This window comes from Mustela putorius, unplaced genomic scaffold (genome assembly GCF_011764305.1).
Source record: "Mustela putorius furo isolate JIRA1106 unplaced genomic scaffold, ASM1176430v1.1 tig00000228_pilon_pilon_pilon, whole genome shotgun sequence".
Classification (NCBI taxonomy): Eukaryota; Metazoa; Chordata; class Mammalia; order Carnivora; family Mustelidae; genus Mustela; species Mustela putorius.
The window spans coordinates 21,981,278-21,999,717 of NW_025421322.1; the positions used below are offsets into that span (position 1 = coordinate 21,981,278).

General features: G+C 42.8%; 1 protein-coding gene across 2 annotated transcripts in view; it reads left to right on the top strand.

Annotated features, from left to right (window-relative positions):
* The first annotated feature begins 13,179 nt into the window (after positions 1-13,179).
* DEPTOR (DEP domain containing MTOR interacting protein) overlaps positions 13,180-18,440 on the top strand; it is a 131,232-nt gene continuing 125,971 nt past the window's right edge. The window contains exon 1 of one of the 2 annotated variants that reach the window (XM_045078079.1): positions 13,180-13,496. In XM_045078079.1, coding sequence (XP_044934014.1) covers positions 13,375-13,496 — 122 coding nt within the window. In that variant the 5' untranslated portion in view covers positions 13,180-13,374. The remainder of the gene's footprint in view (positions 13,497-18,440) is intronic. The other variant, XM_045078078.1, reaches the window with a different exon arrangement.

Consider the following 18,440-nt stretch of genomic DNA (forward strand, 5'->3'; position numbering starts at 1 on the left):
GCGTGTTTCCGGGGCGGAGCGTCCGCGGAAGGCTCCAAAGGTCCCCGCTGCTCGGGGGGGGGGGTGCGGTCCGCGGCGGCCCGTCACCCCACGCACGACCCGGGCTTCGGGAGGAAATCCACGCTTCCGCCGGGCCATCTCGGCGGGACCCCGTGAGAGCTGTGCTGCCACCTCTCCGGGCGCCGCGCGGAGCCCTCGCCCTCCCCTTCCGCTTTCCCGCCGGCGCCCCCATTTCCTCGCCGTCAAAATGGTCTCACCCTCCCCCACCCCCACCAGGGGCGGGCCTTATGCTAAGCACCCTGCAGGTATCGTATCCTTTGATAAATCCTTCACCGCTACCCTTTAAGGTGGTCCCGGTTCTTCCCATTTGGCAAGTGGGACCAGCTCCCGACCCGCGGTGGCACAGCCAGAGGTAGTGAAGTCTGATTCCAACCCCCCCACCACGCTGTTGGGGCTCTGAAAACAAGCAGCCGGGTGTTCTGCAAACACTTGGGGCGGGAGCCAGGCCCTGGTAGACGTGGTCAGGGAATCTCGCGTCTTTGCCTCTGGGGACCGTCATAGCTGGGAGACAATGGCTTGGACTAGATCCTACCACCCATGGAATACGCGGTCTGAGCTGGGTGTCAGGAGAGGAGCCGAGTCCCCTGTCCCGAGGAAAGCCACCTTTCTGGGGCTGGAAAGACAGACGGACTCGCCACTGCAGGGTGTGTGAGCTGTTCACGCAGCTTTCTCTGTGGTGTCTTCCAGACCACATCTTACGATGAAGACAACGTTTGAAGAGAAGAGCTCGTCCAGATACGCACGCACGTGCATTAGTAGCTCGTAAGGGCATAACGTGAACTCTCCCAGGACCCTGCAGCCCCAGTCTGGGACCCTTGCTGCTCCCTGGGAGCTGATGCAGCCCGGGAGGAACGTTCCACTAGGGATGTACATCAGACCTTGGTTAAAGCAAAAGAAGGAGATGGGTGGGTGGTGAGGGGTTTAACTCAAGGGAAATGAGTGGGCATTTTCTTTCCACTTCTGGGTGAAATTATACGCAATTACAGAGTAGGGCATCCCCGGGGCACGGGCGCTGCTTTAGTTGGTGGCAGAAAGGTTGGTTCCTACGACCTACTTCTTCATTAACTTTTTTTAGTACACCTGAATGCGAGGACTATGATGGAGAAAAAATGTTGAATATGTAGGCGGTTCCATGATGAGATATTTATGAATTGGAAGAGAATCAACCATTGCAGGTGCGCTGTTAAGTGGGAGCAGCTCAGTGTGTGAAGAATGCTGGCACTTGCCTCAGACACGCCTGGCTTGCAATCTGAACTCTGCTCTCCCTAGTTCTGTGACCTAGAGCAGTTTACTTCATTTCTCTTGTTCCAACTTCCTTGTCTGTAAAAAGAAGATGATAATAACTACATTCAAAAATGCATGGAAAGCAAAGGATACTTTTTCAATGGCAGCTTTTTGTCATGTATTAGTTATTATTAATAAATATCAACAATAATAATAATTATTAATATATCATATCAAGTATAATCAATATATTGATAATGTATATTATTACTAAATCAACAATTTATGTACTATGTATATTATATATTATTTTATATATTATATATGATAAATTATAAATTAATAATAATAACTAATTAATTGATTATTTTTTAGGTAACTTATGAAATGATTTTACTAATATCATTTGTAACTAATAAATGATATCCAATTTTGCTATTTGAACAGGGAGCTGGGCCTGGGTATTGGTATGATTAAGTGTCTGTCTTTGGCTCAGGTCTAGTCCAGCACTAGGATCCTTGCTCAGCAGGGAGCTGCTTCTCCCTCTCCCTCTCTCTCTGCCCCTCCCTTTGCTCATGCTCTCTCTCTCTCTGATAAATAAATAAAACCTTAAGGAAAAAAATACATTTTTGCTTCTTCATTTGAGAGAGAGAGAGAGCACAAGTCACAGGCAGAGACAGAGGGAGGAGATGCCCCACTGAGCAAGGTGCCCCATGCAGGACTCTATCCCAGGACCTTGAGAGCATGACCTGAGTGGAAGGCAGGCACTTAACTGACTGAGCCACCCAGGTGCCCCCTCATTATTTTTTTAAATTTAATGAACAGCACAGTGGCTTCCAGGCATTCCAAAAGCTTACAACGATTCATAACCATGGCCTTGGTTTGGGCTCTCATTTCCCACTACTGTGGCCTCCTGAGGTCTAGGCTTTCCTCCCTTCCATCCCTCTTTCCCACTGCCCAGACATCCCCAGGCCACAATGAGTAAATTGTCTAAACACTGAGTTCTCTAATAGCATTACTTTTTGCTCACAGATCATCAACATCTCCCACACCCTTGGAAAAAAAGCTCATATTCCTGCCAGCTTCCAGGACTTTTCACACTGGGTCTGTCCTGCTTTTCCAGACTCTTCACCCCCAAGTGCTTTTCACGTCCACTATAATCCACAGATGCCCCTGTCCTCCTCTGGTTTCATGTTTGTGGGTGTTGCGCATGTATTATTTATTTTTTTTTTTTTTACATTTCAGTCATAATTGAAAAATTAGTAGAGTTTCCACTAACGTGATTTTTCTTCTTTTAAAAAATCAAGATATCTGGTACATGGAACTCATATTCTTGCATAACAACAGTGAGCTGGAGCTCATGGTCTCTACAGAGATCTCTCCAGGCCTATGCTAGGCCCTCTCAGTCTGAAAATTCATATTCTTCATTTCTGGGAAATGTTCTTACATGATTTTCTTGAGAACATCCCCTCCCATGCCCCCACGTCTTCTATATTTCTGAGATCTATTAGTTGGACTTTCTTATATACATATGAAAAGATCAACAATAGATATTTGGCTTTAGAAAGATCTTTTACAGGGCACCTGGGTGGCTCAGTGGGTTAAGCCTCTGCCTTCAGCTCATGAGATCAGGTCATGATCTCAGGGTCCTGGGATCGAGCCCTGCATCGGGCTCTCTGTTCAGCGGGGAGCCTGCTTCCTCCTCTCTCTCTCTGCCTGCCTCTTTGCCTACTGTGATCTCTGTCTGTCAAATAAATAAATAAATCTTAAAAGAAAAGAAAAGAAAAGAAATAGAAAGAAAGAAGGATCTTTCAGGTAGCGGTTCAGAGAGTAGATTAGGAACCAAGGCTTAAACTGGCAAGAGGAGACAGAAAATTTAAATAGACAAGCGCAAAGCTTGGTAAAAACCTGAACTGATCCTGTGATATCAGGAAAAGCAGAAGGAGAAAAAACAAATATTCAGAAAGTAGGGTGGGTGGGTCTTGTGGATGCTGAGGGCAATGAGAAAGGGAGAAGAGTTGAAAAAGACTCTTGGAAGTAGGACCTGGGCAATGGGGAAGGTGGTAGTTCCCTAAAAGAAGGGAAAGTGCATAGGACATCATTGGGTTATTTGAAGCAGAGGAGTAACTTGATCAGATTTAGATTTTTCAAAGATTATTTAGATTATTATTAGATTTTGAAAGATTATTTACTCTAACAGGTGACAATTTGAAGAGAAACAGGATATTTATAGGATATTTACATGGCATCTTCCTGAATTACATGGTATCTTCCTGTAAAACACTAATTAATTACATGGTATCTTCCTAAAACATACTTACTAATTACAAAAGACAAAATAGCCACTTCACAATGGTAAACTTGGAGCATGTTGGAGGAGGTCACTGAGAAGACAAGATCGTCATTTGACCCCTCCAGCTGGATTACAGCCTCCTCCCCCGTCCCTTGAACTTGGAATGTAAGTTTGGCCCACCGATCCCACAGCAGGAGCCGTTCCAAGGACAGAGCCTTGAGACGGTAAGGCGTTGAAACCATCTGGATGGTATATGTAAAAGTATACAGGTATACATTCAAAGCCTCTGTATAATAAACTTTTAAGATTCTGGTGTGCAGGTGCTGATGTTTCTTTGTCTCTCACTGCTGTCTAAGACAAACCTTGTAAGAAGGTTCCCTTCCTTATTAAAAACTGCCACCTACTGGGCTGCCTGGGTGGCTCAGTCCCTTAAGCATCATGCTCAGGTCATGATCTGGGTCCTGGGATCAAGTCCTGCATTGGGCTCTTTGGTCAGCGGGGAGCCTGCTTTTCCCTCCGCTTGCCTCTCCCTCTGCCCACTGCTCACCCCACTTGTGTTCTCTCTGACAAATAAATAAATAAAATCTTAAAAAAAAAAAAAAAACTGTCACCTATCACCCTAGAGTGGTCTGCCTCTTTCCTTGGTCCCACCTTGCCCTCCGTGGCTGGGGGCCAGTGTGCAAACCAACAGAACATCACCTCGATGAGCTGATCAAGGCGAACATCACCAATGCTGGGCTAAACATCACGTGCCTTCTGATAGGATATATAGAGTTATTCCTGCCAAAATACATATCCTGAATCTAAATGTAAGGAAAACCTCAGGCAATTCAAGTAGAGGGACATTCTATTCAAAAAAAAAAAAAAAAAAAAAAAAAAAAAAACCAAACCAAACAAACCAAACAACCCCCAAAACCTGGCCTATATCCTTCTTCAAAAATAGTAGGGTCATGAAGCACAAGAAATACTGAGAAACTCTCTGATATTATATGAAAGTGAAGAGACATGATAATTAAATAAAATTAATTCAGGTAGGAGCCAAAAGATAAAGTCCTAGGTTAGATCTCGGACTAGGAAAAATTACTGCTATAAAATACACTGTTGAGATCAGTAATGAAATCTGCATATGGACTGCGGGCTAGGTCAGAGGTTTTTGGGTTGGTGGTTTGGTTTGGTTTGTTTTTTAATGTGACATTTCCTGCTTTTGATAACTGGGCTGTGATTATATAACAGAATGTCTTTTTTTCTTAGGAAATACACATGGAAATATTTAGGAGCAAATGAGCATGATGTCTTCTTCTTATTCTCAAGAACTTGAAAAACAGAATATCGATTAGATACATTGACAAAGAAAATGATGGAAGTGGGGCAAAATGTTAACCATCAATGAGTCTGAGTAAAGTATACAAAGGCTTAGGGGAATATCAAGTCCAGATAAAGAAGTGAGAGGTGGCTCCGGGGTATGTACTGGGATGACTGATGAGGGAAGATGGTCGCTTCCTCATGTCCACCCGTACTGAGGTAGCAGCAGCTCCATCCACCAGCCAAAGCGGTGCGTGGGAAGGCAGAGAAATGCGTGGTGGGTAATGAATGCCACGAGTGGGGAGCAAAAACCCCCCAAAGGCAAACCACCAACAGAACTCCCTACTCAGGCTCAGGTATGATCTTACCCTTTCCCCCAAATCTCTGGCGGTAGGTCGTGCAGAACAGAGGGTGAAGAAAGGGTGAACACAGATTCTCAAAGCTGAAGAGAGACAACCGAGAATCACCATTTATAAAAATAAATAAAGTAAAAGAAGTCACCATTCATGGATGACCAAGGACATAAGAAAGAGATCTAGAAAGTCATCAGATAAAAGAGTTCAGACCAAAGGAAACAGAGGTAATGGAGCAAAAGTCCCAAGACTTTGTGATAGATTTAATTAAGATTTTCAGAGAGGTGAGAGAGAATTCATAGACAATAGTCAACCAGCAGTCAAAAGTCATTTCCGTCTCCCAAATGTCATTCCCATTTTTAATGATATATTTAGTTGAGGACTCTCATATTAGCTCCTTCAACTCACGATGTCAGAATTACCAGTAGACGGGTGCCTGGGTGGCTCAGTGGGTTGGGCCTCTGCCTTTGGCTCAGGTCATGATCTCAGGGTCCTGGGATCGAGCCCCGCATCGGGCTCTCTGCTCGGCAGGGAGCCTGCTTCCCCGGCCCTCCCTCTCTCTGCCTGCCCTTCTGCCTACTTGTGATCTCTGTCTGTCAAATAAATAAATTAATTAAAAAAAAAAAAGAATTACCAGTAGAAAAGGCAAAATAGAAGTTGTGAAACCTCACAGAAATTAAGTTAGTATCTTTTTTTCTCTCTGAGTCTTTTGTTGTTTCTTTTTTTTTTCTTTTTTTTTAAGATTTTATACATTTGAGAGAGAGAGAGCGCACACAAGCAGGGGGAGGGGCAGAGGGTGAAGCAGACTCCTACAGAGAAGGAGATTTTTAGATTTTAAGTAAATTGCAATTTTACATTTAGTTCTCTAATTACTTGAACTTAAACGTCTCTCCCTACCTTTTTTTTTTTTTTTTTTTTTGACTCTAAGAGCCCACATGAGTGATGAAAGTAGCTGGGTTTAAGAAGTAATCTTTGAGGGGTGCCTGGGTAGCTCAGTGGGTTAAAGCCTCTGCCTTCTGCTCAGGTCATGACCTCAGTCCTGGGATCGAGCCACACATTGGGCTCTCTGCTTCTTGGGGAGCTTGCTTTCTCCTCTCTCTCCCTCTCTGCCTGCCTCTCTGCCTACTTGTGATCTCTCTCTGTCAAATAAATAAATAAATAATTTTTTTAAAAAAAGTAATTTTTGAACTACAAGGGACAATATTGACTACTTGATTAGGCATAAGGAATAATAAGAGGGAAAAGGATCAAATATTCTCAGTTCTGGTGTGAGCAACTGCATTTCTCTTACAACATACTGTAGGAAGGGTAGGGATAGATTTGGGATGAGATATCATGAGTCCTGGTTCTATTGTGTGGCAATTGATGTGCTATGAGAAGACACAAGGGAAAACACACTTTGAAGTTGGATTTAGAACTTGGGAGTTTGAAGAAAGGTCTGGCTAGGAGCTAAAAGATAATGCTTTTAAATATACATATATGGTGATTACAAAACTGCCTATAAATGAGATGGCCCATGGAGAGTGTGATGTAGGGAGGAAAAATTTCTAGGTTCTTTGGCTTTTCTTATAATTAAATTGGCATAAGATAGATTAATAGGAGAAAAACAAATGTAATTCATACATATGGGAGATCATAGAAATACAAGACTCAAAGAAGCGACTAAAGCCGGCAGCGATTTTTTCCTTTTAGACAAAACGATTGACATGATCAAGTTCGAGCTTGGGGTAGTGAATCAGTGAAGTGATAGGGTTTATTTATGCAACATCTGGGCCTTAAACTCCTTTTCTGGTGATAAGGGGATCTCTCTACCTCTTGGTACAGGTGCCTTTCACAAGGGAGATTTATTTCCTGCTTTTAAGGAGACCAAGGAGGGTCAGAGAGGCCTTCTTGTAACAGCTGCTTCTTAGGTTCACTTTAATTCAAAATAAGCAGTATGCCAAAGAGGCATGTTTTGGGGTCAGCCTGCCCTGAACCCAATCAGTGATTTTTCAAAACTCAGCTAAAAAGTGAAGCCTCACCAATATTTGAAGCGTAAGCCTTGAAGGAAATACCTCCTGGGGTGGCTGGCTGGCTCAGTCAGTAGAGGCATGGGAATCTCGGGCTTCTGAGTTCGAGCCCGTGTTGGGCATGGAGCCTACTTTAAGAAAGAAAGAAGGAAAGGAAGGAAGGAAGGAAGGAAGGAAGACTTCCATATAGAAATAATTTCATGAGATAGGAGAAATGGAATCAAGTAGTGTCTTGGAAACTGTATTACTTTGTTTTTACTTAAAATCATTTCAGATAAGGAATTTCTGATTTATACCAAGACGTATTTAATTCTACAGGAAATACAGCAGTTTAAATTTTAACTGCACCTTCTTTGTTAAGTAAACTTTTGAAACTTTGCTTAGAAAACAATCAGGACTTTGGCCACTAGATGGTGGTATTGTGTCATGTTTCACAGAGTGGCCCAGTTTTTGCCTGTTCACTCACTCACTACCTTAGAAAAAAGAAGGAATATCCATTAATATAGTTACCTCATCAAGCACAGAACCGAGTAGCCTGTTCTATCTCAAACCGTCTTTGTAGTAATGTAAGTCAGATGATGGCATTCCTTTGTTCAAAATCCGCCAATGTTCTCAATATACATACGCACAATTCAGTGTGCATATAAAAAAAAAATCAGTATGATGTCCTTACACTAGAGTATAAGAAGAAAAAGAAAATCCTTTATAGCAAAATAAAATCTATTTTAATATTTAAGTGAATATACAAAGTGTAGCGAGATGGTAAGATGTTTACAACTTTTTATAATGAATAATTTTTCAATTAAAAAAATTTTTAGAAGACTTTTTTATTTATTTGAGAGAAAGAGACCAAAAGCACAAGCAGGGGCAAGAGGGAGAAGCAGACTCCCTGCTGAGCAGGGAGCCCAATGCAGGGCTTGATTTGAGCCCTGGGATCATGAGCCTCCCAGACGCCCCTATAATGAATAATTTTAGAATAACAGAAGACAATAGTTTACTGAACACTGCTATCACTTCTTTTTTATATTTGGCATTCTAAAATTTGGCTAAATAATATCTTCCTATACAAACACACATAGAGTCACCATACAGGCAATCGCTAACAAGTGCAGCCTGAAAAGGGTGTTTTGTACTCACAGCGTGTTTACCACACAAATAACAAATGAAACAATTTTTTCTAACAAATCTTTCTTGGCAAAGTTCTGAGGAAAGTACATTTTTTTTTCTCAATGTACATAATAATTGTATTCCTGGACAAGTCAGAATTATATTAAAATTGTGCAAAAAAAAAATCTTGTGTTTCTATGTAAAACCAATTTAGGTTCTAAGTTCAGGAACAGGTTTTTCATCTGCAGGAATATCCCACAGGACCTAGGAAAGACATTCAGGATTTAATTCTTTATGAGGTCACAGTCCCTGGAAAATGAGGATATCTAGCATCCTTAGTTTCTGCTCACTAAAAGCCAGTAGCACTCCTAATACCGTGACAAACCACAATCCCCTCCCAAATTTTCCAAAAATGTTTTCTTGCGGGTGCTAGTCCTCTGGTCCAAGACCCACCGTCATTTGCTGTCATTGCAAAATCATCCACTAAGTGGCAGTAGAGACCAACCTATTGAGCATTTCGATGCCCTTACAGCTTTAAGAACTTCTTGGGGGGTTAGCGCGACTGGGATTAGAGCACAAAAAGACTTCACATTTATTTTGTAATGTTTTTTGCGCGACTGGGATTAGAGCACAAAAAGACTTCACATTTATTTTGTAATGTTTGTAAAGATGGATCAAACGCGACTAATATATTAAAAAGGGATGTGAATGATGACACACGAACATTTTATTTTATTTACATTTATTTTTTCCTTTTTTTTTTATTTACAATTTTTTTAAAATTAACATACAATGTATTATTAGCCCCAGGGGTCCAGGTCTGTGAATCGCCAGGTTTACACACTTCACAGCACTCACCATAGCACATACCTTCCCCAGTGTTTATAACCCCACCTCCCTCTCCCTACGCGCCCCCCCCAACCCTCGATTTATTTTGTGAGATTAAGAGTCTCTTGTGGTTTGTCTCCCTCCTGATCCCATCTTGTTTCATTTATTCCTTTCCTACCTCCCAAACTCCCCATGTTGCATCTCCACTTCCTCGTATCACGGAGATCAGATGATGATTGTCTTTCTCTGATTGACTTATTTTTATTATTGAGCATAATACCCTCTAGTTCCATCCACTTCTATTTTTTCCTTCTTAAAGGATCTATCAACAGAAATCTCTAGACAGGCTCATACTCAACCCATCCATTTGCTTCTATCCACAGAAAGGGAATAAAAATCATGGCAGCTGAGGAAGAGAGACTCCCATTCATGGGAGGAGACCACGCATGGGAGTAGCAACGTCGACCTTCTGACACCATGCGAGGCACAGGGAAGAACAACACAGCGTTTGAGGGAGCACAGGAAGACAGCTCAGAGAAGGTGGGGTTTGAGTTTGTCTTTAAGATCATGTGGGAGCAATACTGGTGTCCACGAAGAGGCAACACCACCACCCAGAGCTACCTGTTATTAAGCTTCAGAGCGGACCATACTCTCTCATTCCTTCTATTCAAGTTCGTCTTCTCACATTGCAGCTTACCCTTAACCAGTGCTCCTAAAAGGGCAGTCTGCCAAGGTGACCTTTATCTGTATTGAGAGACATTGAGACATACAGACATCAGGAGAATTGTTTATAAAAATTTGCCGATCTGCTATCTGTTGACCACAACAATGACAAACTGGGCTGTGTTTTGTGCATTTAAAAATTCCCTCCCCCAAAAATTCATTTCTGCAATATTTTATCCAGTATCAAGCTTGAGTGGACTGAAAGCACATACACACACGCACAAACATACCTGGTCCTCATCTCCCAAAAGTTTGAGAAGCACTGGCTCCAAGCACGGGAACAGCCAGAAGGCAGGATGCAGGTGAGTAGAGCAAGCCGCAAGAAAAGGCTTACATTTAATAGATCCCACCTGCAAGAAATGTGCTCCTTAAGTGTTACTGAATCCTCCCCCAAGCCCAATAGGATTAGTAGTATGATCTTGACTTTACCCAAGAGAGCAAAAATTAGAGATGATCATGAGCCTACCCTCAGTGGAGCCAGGAATCAAACCGAGGTCTGTTGGAATTTTCAGCCCTTCTAAGATCTTCACGCTTGGTTTAATCACCATGTCAGTGCCCATCCCTCTTCCAGCAACACCTGCAGATCCCAGTCTGTTGTGGAAGAGTGGCTCCAGGGCTGATGGACTCAGCATGGGTGATTGCACGTTCTTGGGAGTCAGACCAAACTTACCCTATGTTAGGAAAAAGGATCTGTCCTCTAACCCAGTCTCATGTGCCAAAGAAAGGTTGAAACAATGACAGCAAACCAGTTCGCTCTTCTCATTCACGTCTACAGACACGGAAAACCCTTCTCGTCGAGCAAGAGAAGCAAATTCTGCTCTTTCTTACTGGAGCAGTACAAGGTGTTTTCCTGACTTGATTTTTTTTTTTCCTTATGTCAAGGTGTTTTTTAAAATTGTAAACTTTCATGATAAAAGCTTTTTTTTAACCACAGTTTTTTAAATCATAAACTATTCAACAAGAAAGTATTCCGCAAAAAAATATTTCTTGGAATTTTTATTTTTCAGATGAAGTTGCCTAAATTTAAATGAAAACACAACTAGAGTGAACGGAAGAAGCAAAAGGCAATTGACAACAGTGATGATTTACAATATGTAGCCAGAGCTTTTTGGATAAAACACTGTTGAACAATGGATAATCAGAAATGTTTTATAGTTTATTTTTAATTTTATAATTTTATTTATGATTTTAATGATAATTTATTTTTTTTTCATTCTGCACTTCCAGAAAGCTTAATATCATTAAATAAAAGGGACTTAGGGGGGCCAGGCCTGTACTTCTCCTTTCTTCATTTTCAATAATTATAGTAATTTCAAAAATAATAATTGAGTCAATAATTTAAATAATAATAATTTAAAAAATAATTAGAGATAACTTTGAGAAAAGGTGTTTGGCCTTGCACCAAAACTCCTGGAAAATAATCCCACAAGAATTTCTTCTCTTTCCTCTCTTTCTCCCTCTTCCTCCTTCGTCCTCTTTCTCTTCTTCTTATTACAATCAATAAAGATATTACAGAGAACAGCTTTTGAACACATCATATGCATGATAACCTTACATACTGTTATTAAACCACACAACATCCCTGTAAGGTAGGAATTATTATTCCTGTCAGGAGATTGAGGCCCAGAGAAGGTAAGTAGGTAAGTAACCAGCATAAAGTTGCAAACTCTTGATATTCTGAACCATGAAGGACAGCCAGCTGTTAAACTCATTAATTCTGGGACCTCCATTTCTGTTAAATGATTTTTATACTTCATGCAGAAGGAAGTTCTTAGAATCACATTCATTTGGAACTATATCTCACTTGCTCCACATTTTTGCCAGAGGTTTATTTAAAGAGTTAAGGAAGTTAGATTATTTCTTTTGGAGAAGGCATTGCCTAATAGCTATTGTTGAGTTCACAAGGGAGTTGTACAATTGTTCTTTTTCTGGAGTGCGGTTGAGCATAACCTAGAGAGTCTGCAGACCCAGGGGTCAAGGGCTGCCTAACTGACTTTCCAGGTGTGAAATTTAGGCAAATCTCATCACCTTTCTATGCTTAAGCTTGTCCACTGTAAGCTGACAATAAGAATACACAAATATCAGGGTTTTTGTGAGGGCAAAGTAAATAAAATAAACAAAGTGCTTAGCACCATGTGAAGCACAGAATAAATGCTTGATGAATTGTAAATTTTAAGTTAGGTAATGATCTTGTAGAATACTGGAAAAGGCTACAGTGAACTTTTTAAAAATAAATGACAAGAAAACAGAATAACAAAATGCAATAAACCAGAAGGATAGTGAGTATAAATACTTTAGAATAGTATAATGGGTATAGAATACACAAAGATTATTTGAAGATAATTTGCTTTTCACCAGCCCTCTCATTTTCATGTCGTTCCATATAGTATTCACTAAAAAAAAAAAAAAAATTTACATTTACTTGTGAAGGTGCAGAGATTTCTATATATGCAAAAATCATAAAAAGCTGCATAAAATGTCGACAGACAGATATCCCTTTACTATAATGACCTCTGCCATTCGCATTACTCTGTTTTCCTGTATACCAAGCTCTCGCCCTGAATGAGACAGAATAACAGAACATTCATTTGGTATTAGTCAAAGTTCCTTTCATCTTCCCCATAAGGGAGGAAAAAACCCCATAATATCCCCCATTTTAAGAAGCAGTCTTTTAAGAACCCAACTCTGCAGCCGGAATGTGTGGGCTTGATTCTTCTTGCATTTATCACCTTGCGAGTCGCAAGGCACGAGCCACGCGCATCTTTCATGCAGGGTAGATGTCAACCAGTGGTATCCACAGTTATTTTTATTTTGTAAAGGAAGAAACTGAGGATTAAGCACGTTTTGGTAAGAAATTATAGGTGGGAGCTGGATCCCAGGTCTGATTCCCAGGCCAGCGTTCTTTATTGACTACGCTGTAAGGTAAGTAAACTGTCTTTGGTGAAGAGGGCTGGGACGAGAACAACGCCTAATTTCACCAATCCCTGCAGTGACGTGTATATCCCTATATCCTTCATTGTTCATTATTCAGCTATTTTGTTCTTGTTTTTACTCTGGCCATTTGGAGCAGAGTCAGTATAATAAAAATACCTTCACACTGGTGTAGAACCTCCTGGCCTGTCCCCAGGGTCCCACAGCATGGGCTCTGCGGGTAACGCCTGGAGAGGTCACCTACCTAACCTCCACCAGCACACACTCCGCGGAGCCGGAGCCCCGCCCAGATGTTTATATTTTCCTCCCTTGGCCCCGCCCCCGACCACGAGGGGCTCCAGCCGCCGCCCGGAGCCGGAGTTCCTGGAGCGGACTTGCCAAGCGCCTCAGCCTACCCACAGGGATTCCCTCTCCAGCCAATCGCGTCTGAGCAACGGGACTGCCCCTAACAAAGATGGCGGGAGAGGCCTCCGTGGGGGCAGGCTGATTTAACACCCAGACCCAGGGCGGCTAGGGAAGACAGTGGTAGCGGAGCAGCCCGGCCATGGAGGAGGGAGGCAGCGGCGGCAGCGGCGGCAGCGACAGCAGCACCAGCGGGAGTGGTGGGGCGCAGCAAAGGGAGCTAGAGCGCATGGCTGAGGTGCTGGTCACCGGGGAGCAGCTTCGGTAAGGCGTGGGGCAGTGCGGGTGGGCGCGCTGTGGCACTGCCAGCCTGTGCCCGCAGCAGCCCCGCGCGCACATGCGCGTGGCTTGTGCCCTGCGACTCGCGCCGGGTTCCGGGACCGCTGCGGGCGCGGGGACGGTCGGCGTGGCTCCCCTGCCTAGCGGCTGCAAGCCGGGCGCCCTGCCACTCGGCACCGGCGCGGGGTTCCGACGGGGACGCGCGGGAGCCGGTGCTGCGCGCTGCGCCCCGGCCGCGCCGCTGCAGCCCCGCGCGCCGCAGACGCGCGCTCCTTCTTCCCGGGCACCTGGCGCTGCCAGGCCTCCTGGCTGCCAGGCGACCCCGAGTGCGTCCAGAGAGTGAGAGGGTGGGTGCGCCGCCCCATGCCGCCTCCAGCCCCAGCCCCTGGACTCCTAGATGGAAGGGCCAACCCAAGATTGACTTGAGGTTTTCCTTTCCGTCGGCAAGTCCTGCTTCACTCCTCTGAGCCTCGGCGTTCTCATCTGTCTGTGAAATGAGGCCGATCGCGGGGACTGCCTTGACAGCGTGTTGTGGGGGGCTAAACCCCAGGTTCTGAAAAGCTGCCTACCGCGAAATTGGCACGGCCGGGTCGGTCATCGGTCGCGTCCGCGAGGGGGCGTGGAGGCACCTTGTCCGGATGCCCCGCTGCTGTGCCAGCTTCCCGAGCGCGCACATTTGGGAGAGCAGAGTCCATGGGCTCCCGGCTGCGGCGAGAATTAGGAATTGACGGTCTCGCCGCACCCGGGACAGGCAGTGAACCCCAGATCCCGCCCCCATACCCCCTTACCATTGGCATCCCATCCTGGTCCTTCTTGGAATCATGTTTGAGTAATGTGCTTCCACGGTCTGACCGGTTCTGCAGCTGCCGGTCGTAGGGGTCATAAATCAGTTTGCCAGGAGAAGAAGGAGGGAAAAAAAAAAACAAAAAAACAAAAAAACAAAAACCTGGCTCTGAAGCGTTTGAGCCACAACTCGAGTGCCCGTCCCTGGCCCAGCTGGCATGAGGCGCTCGCCTGTTCCTTCTAATGCTTGGCCTGAATCTCCAGGCTTCTTTTGGTTTCTAAATGCTGTGTTTCAGGACCTTTAGGAGAGAGAATCTTTGCAAAGATCCATGAAGGTTTAGTAACCACCCAGTTTGCAGCGGTTAGATTGAGGAAGTAAATATTGGAAGTCAGAGTTAGTTGAGTTTAACGTTACAAAAGGCAAATTGCACACTTCGATCCCTCCATGACTTTTAAGTGTAGAGTCAAAATTAAAGGGAATGAAAGCTCGTTTTTCCTTCATCAAGAGTGTTTCCTAATTGAATAAAAATCAAAAGCCTTCCTGATTCAGTCTGAAACAGTCACTTCTTAATAATGTATTTGCTCCTCCTTACTGTATCATCTTTTTCGAAGTCCTCATCGGGTACTTTTCTTTTTTTCTTTTTTGTAAGATTTATTTTTTTATATTAAAAGGGGTAGGGGGAAGGAAGAGAGGGAGAGAAACTTAAATAGACTCCTTGCTGAGACCCAATCGAGGAGGGCTTGGATCTCACCACCCAGAGAGCAGGACCTGAGCCAAGAGTCTGACAATTAACCGACTGCGCCACCCAGGTGCCCCTCATTTCTTCTAAAATAACAAAATTGGATGGTGCCTCTCTTTGGCCAGGAAGCACTTTCTCCTTCAGGAGGCAGCTTAAATGCCCTTTCTGTGGAGATCTCCAGAGCAGGGGTTACTCTCCTTTTCCCCAGCAGCCCTCTATACTAAGGTAGGATTGAGGGGCCATGCTTAGCTTGTGGTTAAGAGAGAAGGCTCCTTCCCTGGAGGCAGACCTGGGTTTGAATTTCTGCTCAGCCACTTTGTAGCCAAGTCACCATTTGGTTGTTTTCAACACTGACTTTTAGAGTAAACCTTGGGTTTACTACTTACTAGTGTGGGACCTTGAACAAGTTACTTAACTAAGATTGCTGGGCAACAGTGGAACTTAACTCAGTGTTGTTATGAGGATTAGATGAGTTAGTGCTTAGAGGAAGAGTGCCAGGTATAGAAGGAAGCACCATGTCCGCGTTAGCTAGCATAGTTCTCTGATGTTGGACAAGTTAAGTCACTTCTCTGAGCCTTTGTTTCTTCATCCATAAAATGAAAATGCAGATAAGTACTTCATAGGGTTGTTGTGGGAATGTGCCCTTGAGCTTCTGTATTAATGAGCATTGAACAATGGTTGCTGGAATTAATCAGTATTACTGGTCTCTGTGCGTCACCATATGGGACTTCCAGCCAAGTGAGATCTGGCAGGAAGACTGGGTGGTGGTTAGGAACACAGGGTATAGAATCAGGCTGCCTGGTTTCTTATTCTGCCTCCACATTTCATAGTTCTATCACTTTGGGGTCAATTTACTGATTCACTCTCTGGGCCCGTTTCCACATCTCTTGCAAGAATGTTGTGAGGATTAAATGAGATGTTCCATGTGAAGGCCTTAGAAAGTGTTCACACCTTAATTTTATTTTGCAAAATTGAAATCATTGCTTTTTAAGATCCCAATCCTGTTAGCATTGTGTCTAGCGCATAGTTATTATTCAATAAATATTTGACGAGCACATGTGATTAAATATACAGATGAAATATTCAGAATTTAGGAATTTAAGTGTGCCCTGGCTTCTTGGTTACTGGAAGAGCCTCTCATGAACAGGTGGGAAGGCATCTGTCCGCGCTGTCCCTGTCACAACGTGTCCTTGCGTCCTTAGCTGCTTTCCCATAGTCTGACTGGGAGGACTTTGTGATGTAAGGTCACCTGCCTCTAACTGCTTCACACACAACTCCCTTTGTCCTCTCTTGGTTTCCCACTGCTTTCTTGGTGATCAGAGATAAGGCAAATGAACGTGGTAAGGAACCAGGACACCAAGGATTGAGATTTGAAATAAAAAATTTGGCTTCCAGGTTCAACTCTGTGCATTTTATTTATTTAATGCATTATATATATATATATATAATATAAATATATATAAATATAAATATATATAAATATAAATACATATATATAAAAATAAAACATGTATATCGTGTATACAATATATACATAATATTGTATATAATATATGCTATATATAATTATATAATAAATAACATATATTTATATAAATAAATGCATTTTTTAATGCTATATATTAAACACAATAGTATTTACTAATGAAACACACATGTGTACGTATGTATATATGTACTTTTAACCATTCTTCCTTGGTCAAGTCAGCCTCTCTGGGCCTCATGCTCTTACCAGCAGAATGGGAATTGATAATATCCTTCCACATAAGATTTGTGATGTTAGATCAAATGGGCTAGAATATGGGAGGGAACTCTGTAAAATAAACCAAGATTTAGTTATTGTTATGGTTTTTGTAAGCTCCAGGTGTGAAATTGAGGCCTGGCTCCACAGTCCCGACACTCTGAAGGGCAGTTGGTTGCATAAGGACATGAAATTAAGTAGCAAACTTAGAAACCTCTCCTGCTTCCTTTTCCAGCCTGACTGTGGGTTCCTTTTCCTAATCTCATCATTCTTTCCCTTTTCATAAAAGATTTTGCTTCCTTGCCCAGTGTATCTTTATGGTTTTGCATCTTAAAAAAGCATTTGGATACCACTCTATATGGACATGATGTCTGCAGTGAAAGAGATAGATCATAACCAATGTTCACAAAGTTGTGGAGAAGTTGGAGCCTTTATACACAGCTGGTGGACGGTAAAACGATGCAGTCACTTTGGAAAACAGTCTGGCATTTACTCAGCGATAAAACATAGAGTTAACATATGGACCAGCAGTTTTACTTCTAGGTACACAGTCAAAAGAAATGATAACATATGTCCACACAAAAATTTATCAGAAGTGTTCACAGCAGCATTATTCATAATAGCTAGAAACAACAGCTCAGGTGTCCATATGCTGGTGGATGGATAAATATCCATGCAATGGATTATTATTTGGCATAAAAAGAAATACAGTAGGGAGTCATGCTACAACATGGATGAACCTTGAAAACATGCTGAGAGCAGGGGTGCCCGGGCGGCTCAGATGGTTCAGTGTCTGCCTTCAACTCAGGTCATGATCTCCAAGTCCTGGGATCAAGTCCTACATCAGGGAGTCACTTCTCCCCACCTGCTCACGCTCTCTCTCTCTTTCTCTCTCTCTCCCTCTCCCCGTGTCTCTCTCCCTAGTACATAAATAAAATCTTAAAAAATAAATTTTAAAAAAAGAAAATATGCTGTGAGTGGAAGCAGAAACAAGAGGCCAGATATCATATGACTCCACTTTTATGAAATGTCCCTAAGAGACAGATCTATAGAGACAGAGAGTGGTTGCCAGCAGCCGTGGGGAGGGAGAACAGAGAGTGAGTACTAATGGGTATAGAGTTTCTTTTGGGGATGATGAAAATGTTATAAACTTGTTTGTGGTTATGATTTCATAACTCTGGGGATGTACTTAAAATCATCACATTATAATCATTAAATGGACGAATTATGTGGTATGTAACTTACATCTCAACAAAAGCATTACAAAAATGGATGGATTTGGATGACACATTTTATTACAGAGTGATAAAGACAAAATATTAGAAGTTTTAATATAAACTTTTGCTTTTTTTATTGGCCAAAGAATGCAATGATATTTATCACTAACTCAGTAACACATTATTACCACACCAAATGGAACCTATAATTTACATATATATTTTTGTAGTATTATTCTTTTTTAAAAAGATTATTTATTTATTTATTTGACAGAGGGAGAGAGATCACAAGTAGGCAGGGCAGCAGGCAGAGAGAGAGGGGGAAGCAGGCTCCCTGCCGACCAGAGAGCCCGATGTGGGGCTCGATCCCAGGACCCTGAGATCATGACCTGGGCAGAAGGCAGAGGCGTAACCCACCGAGCCACTCAGGCGCCCCTATAATATCATT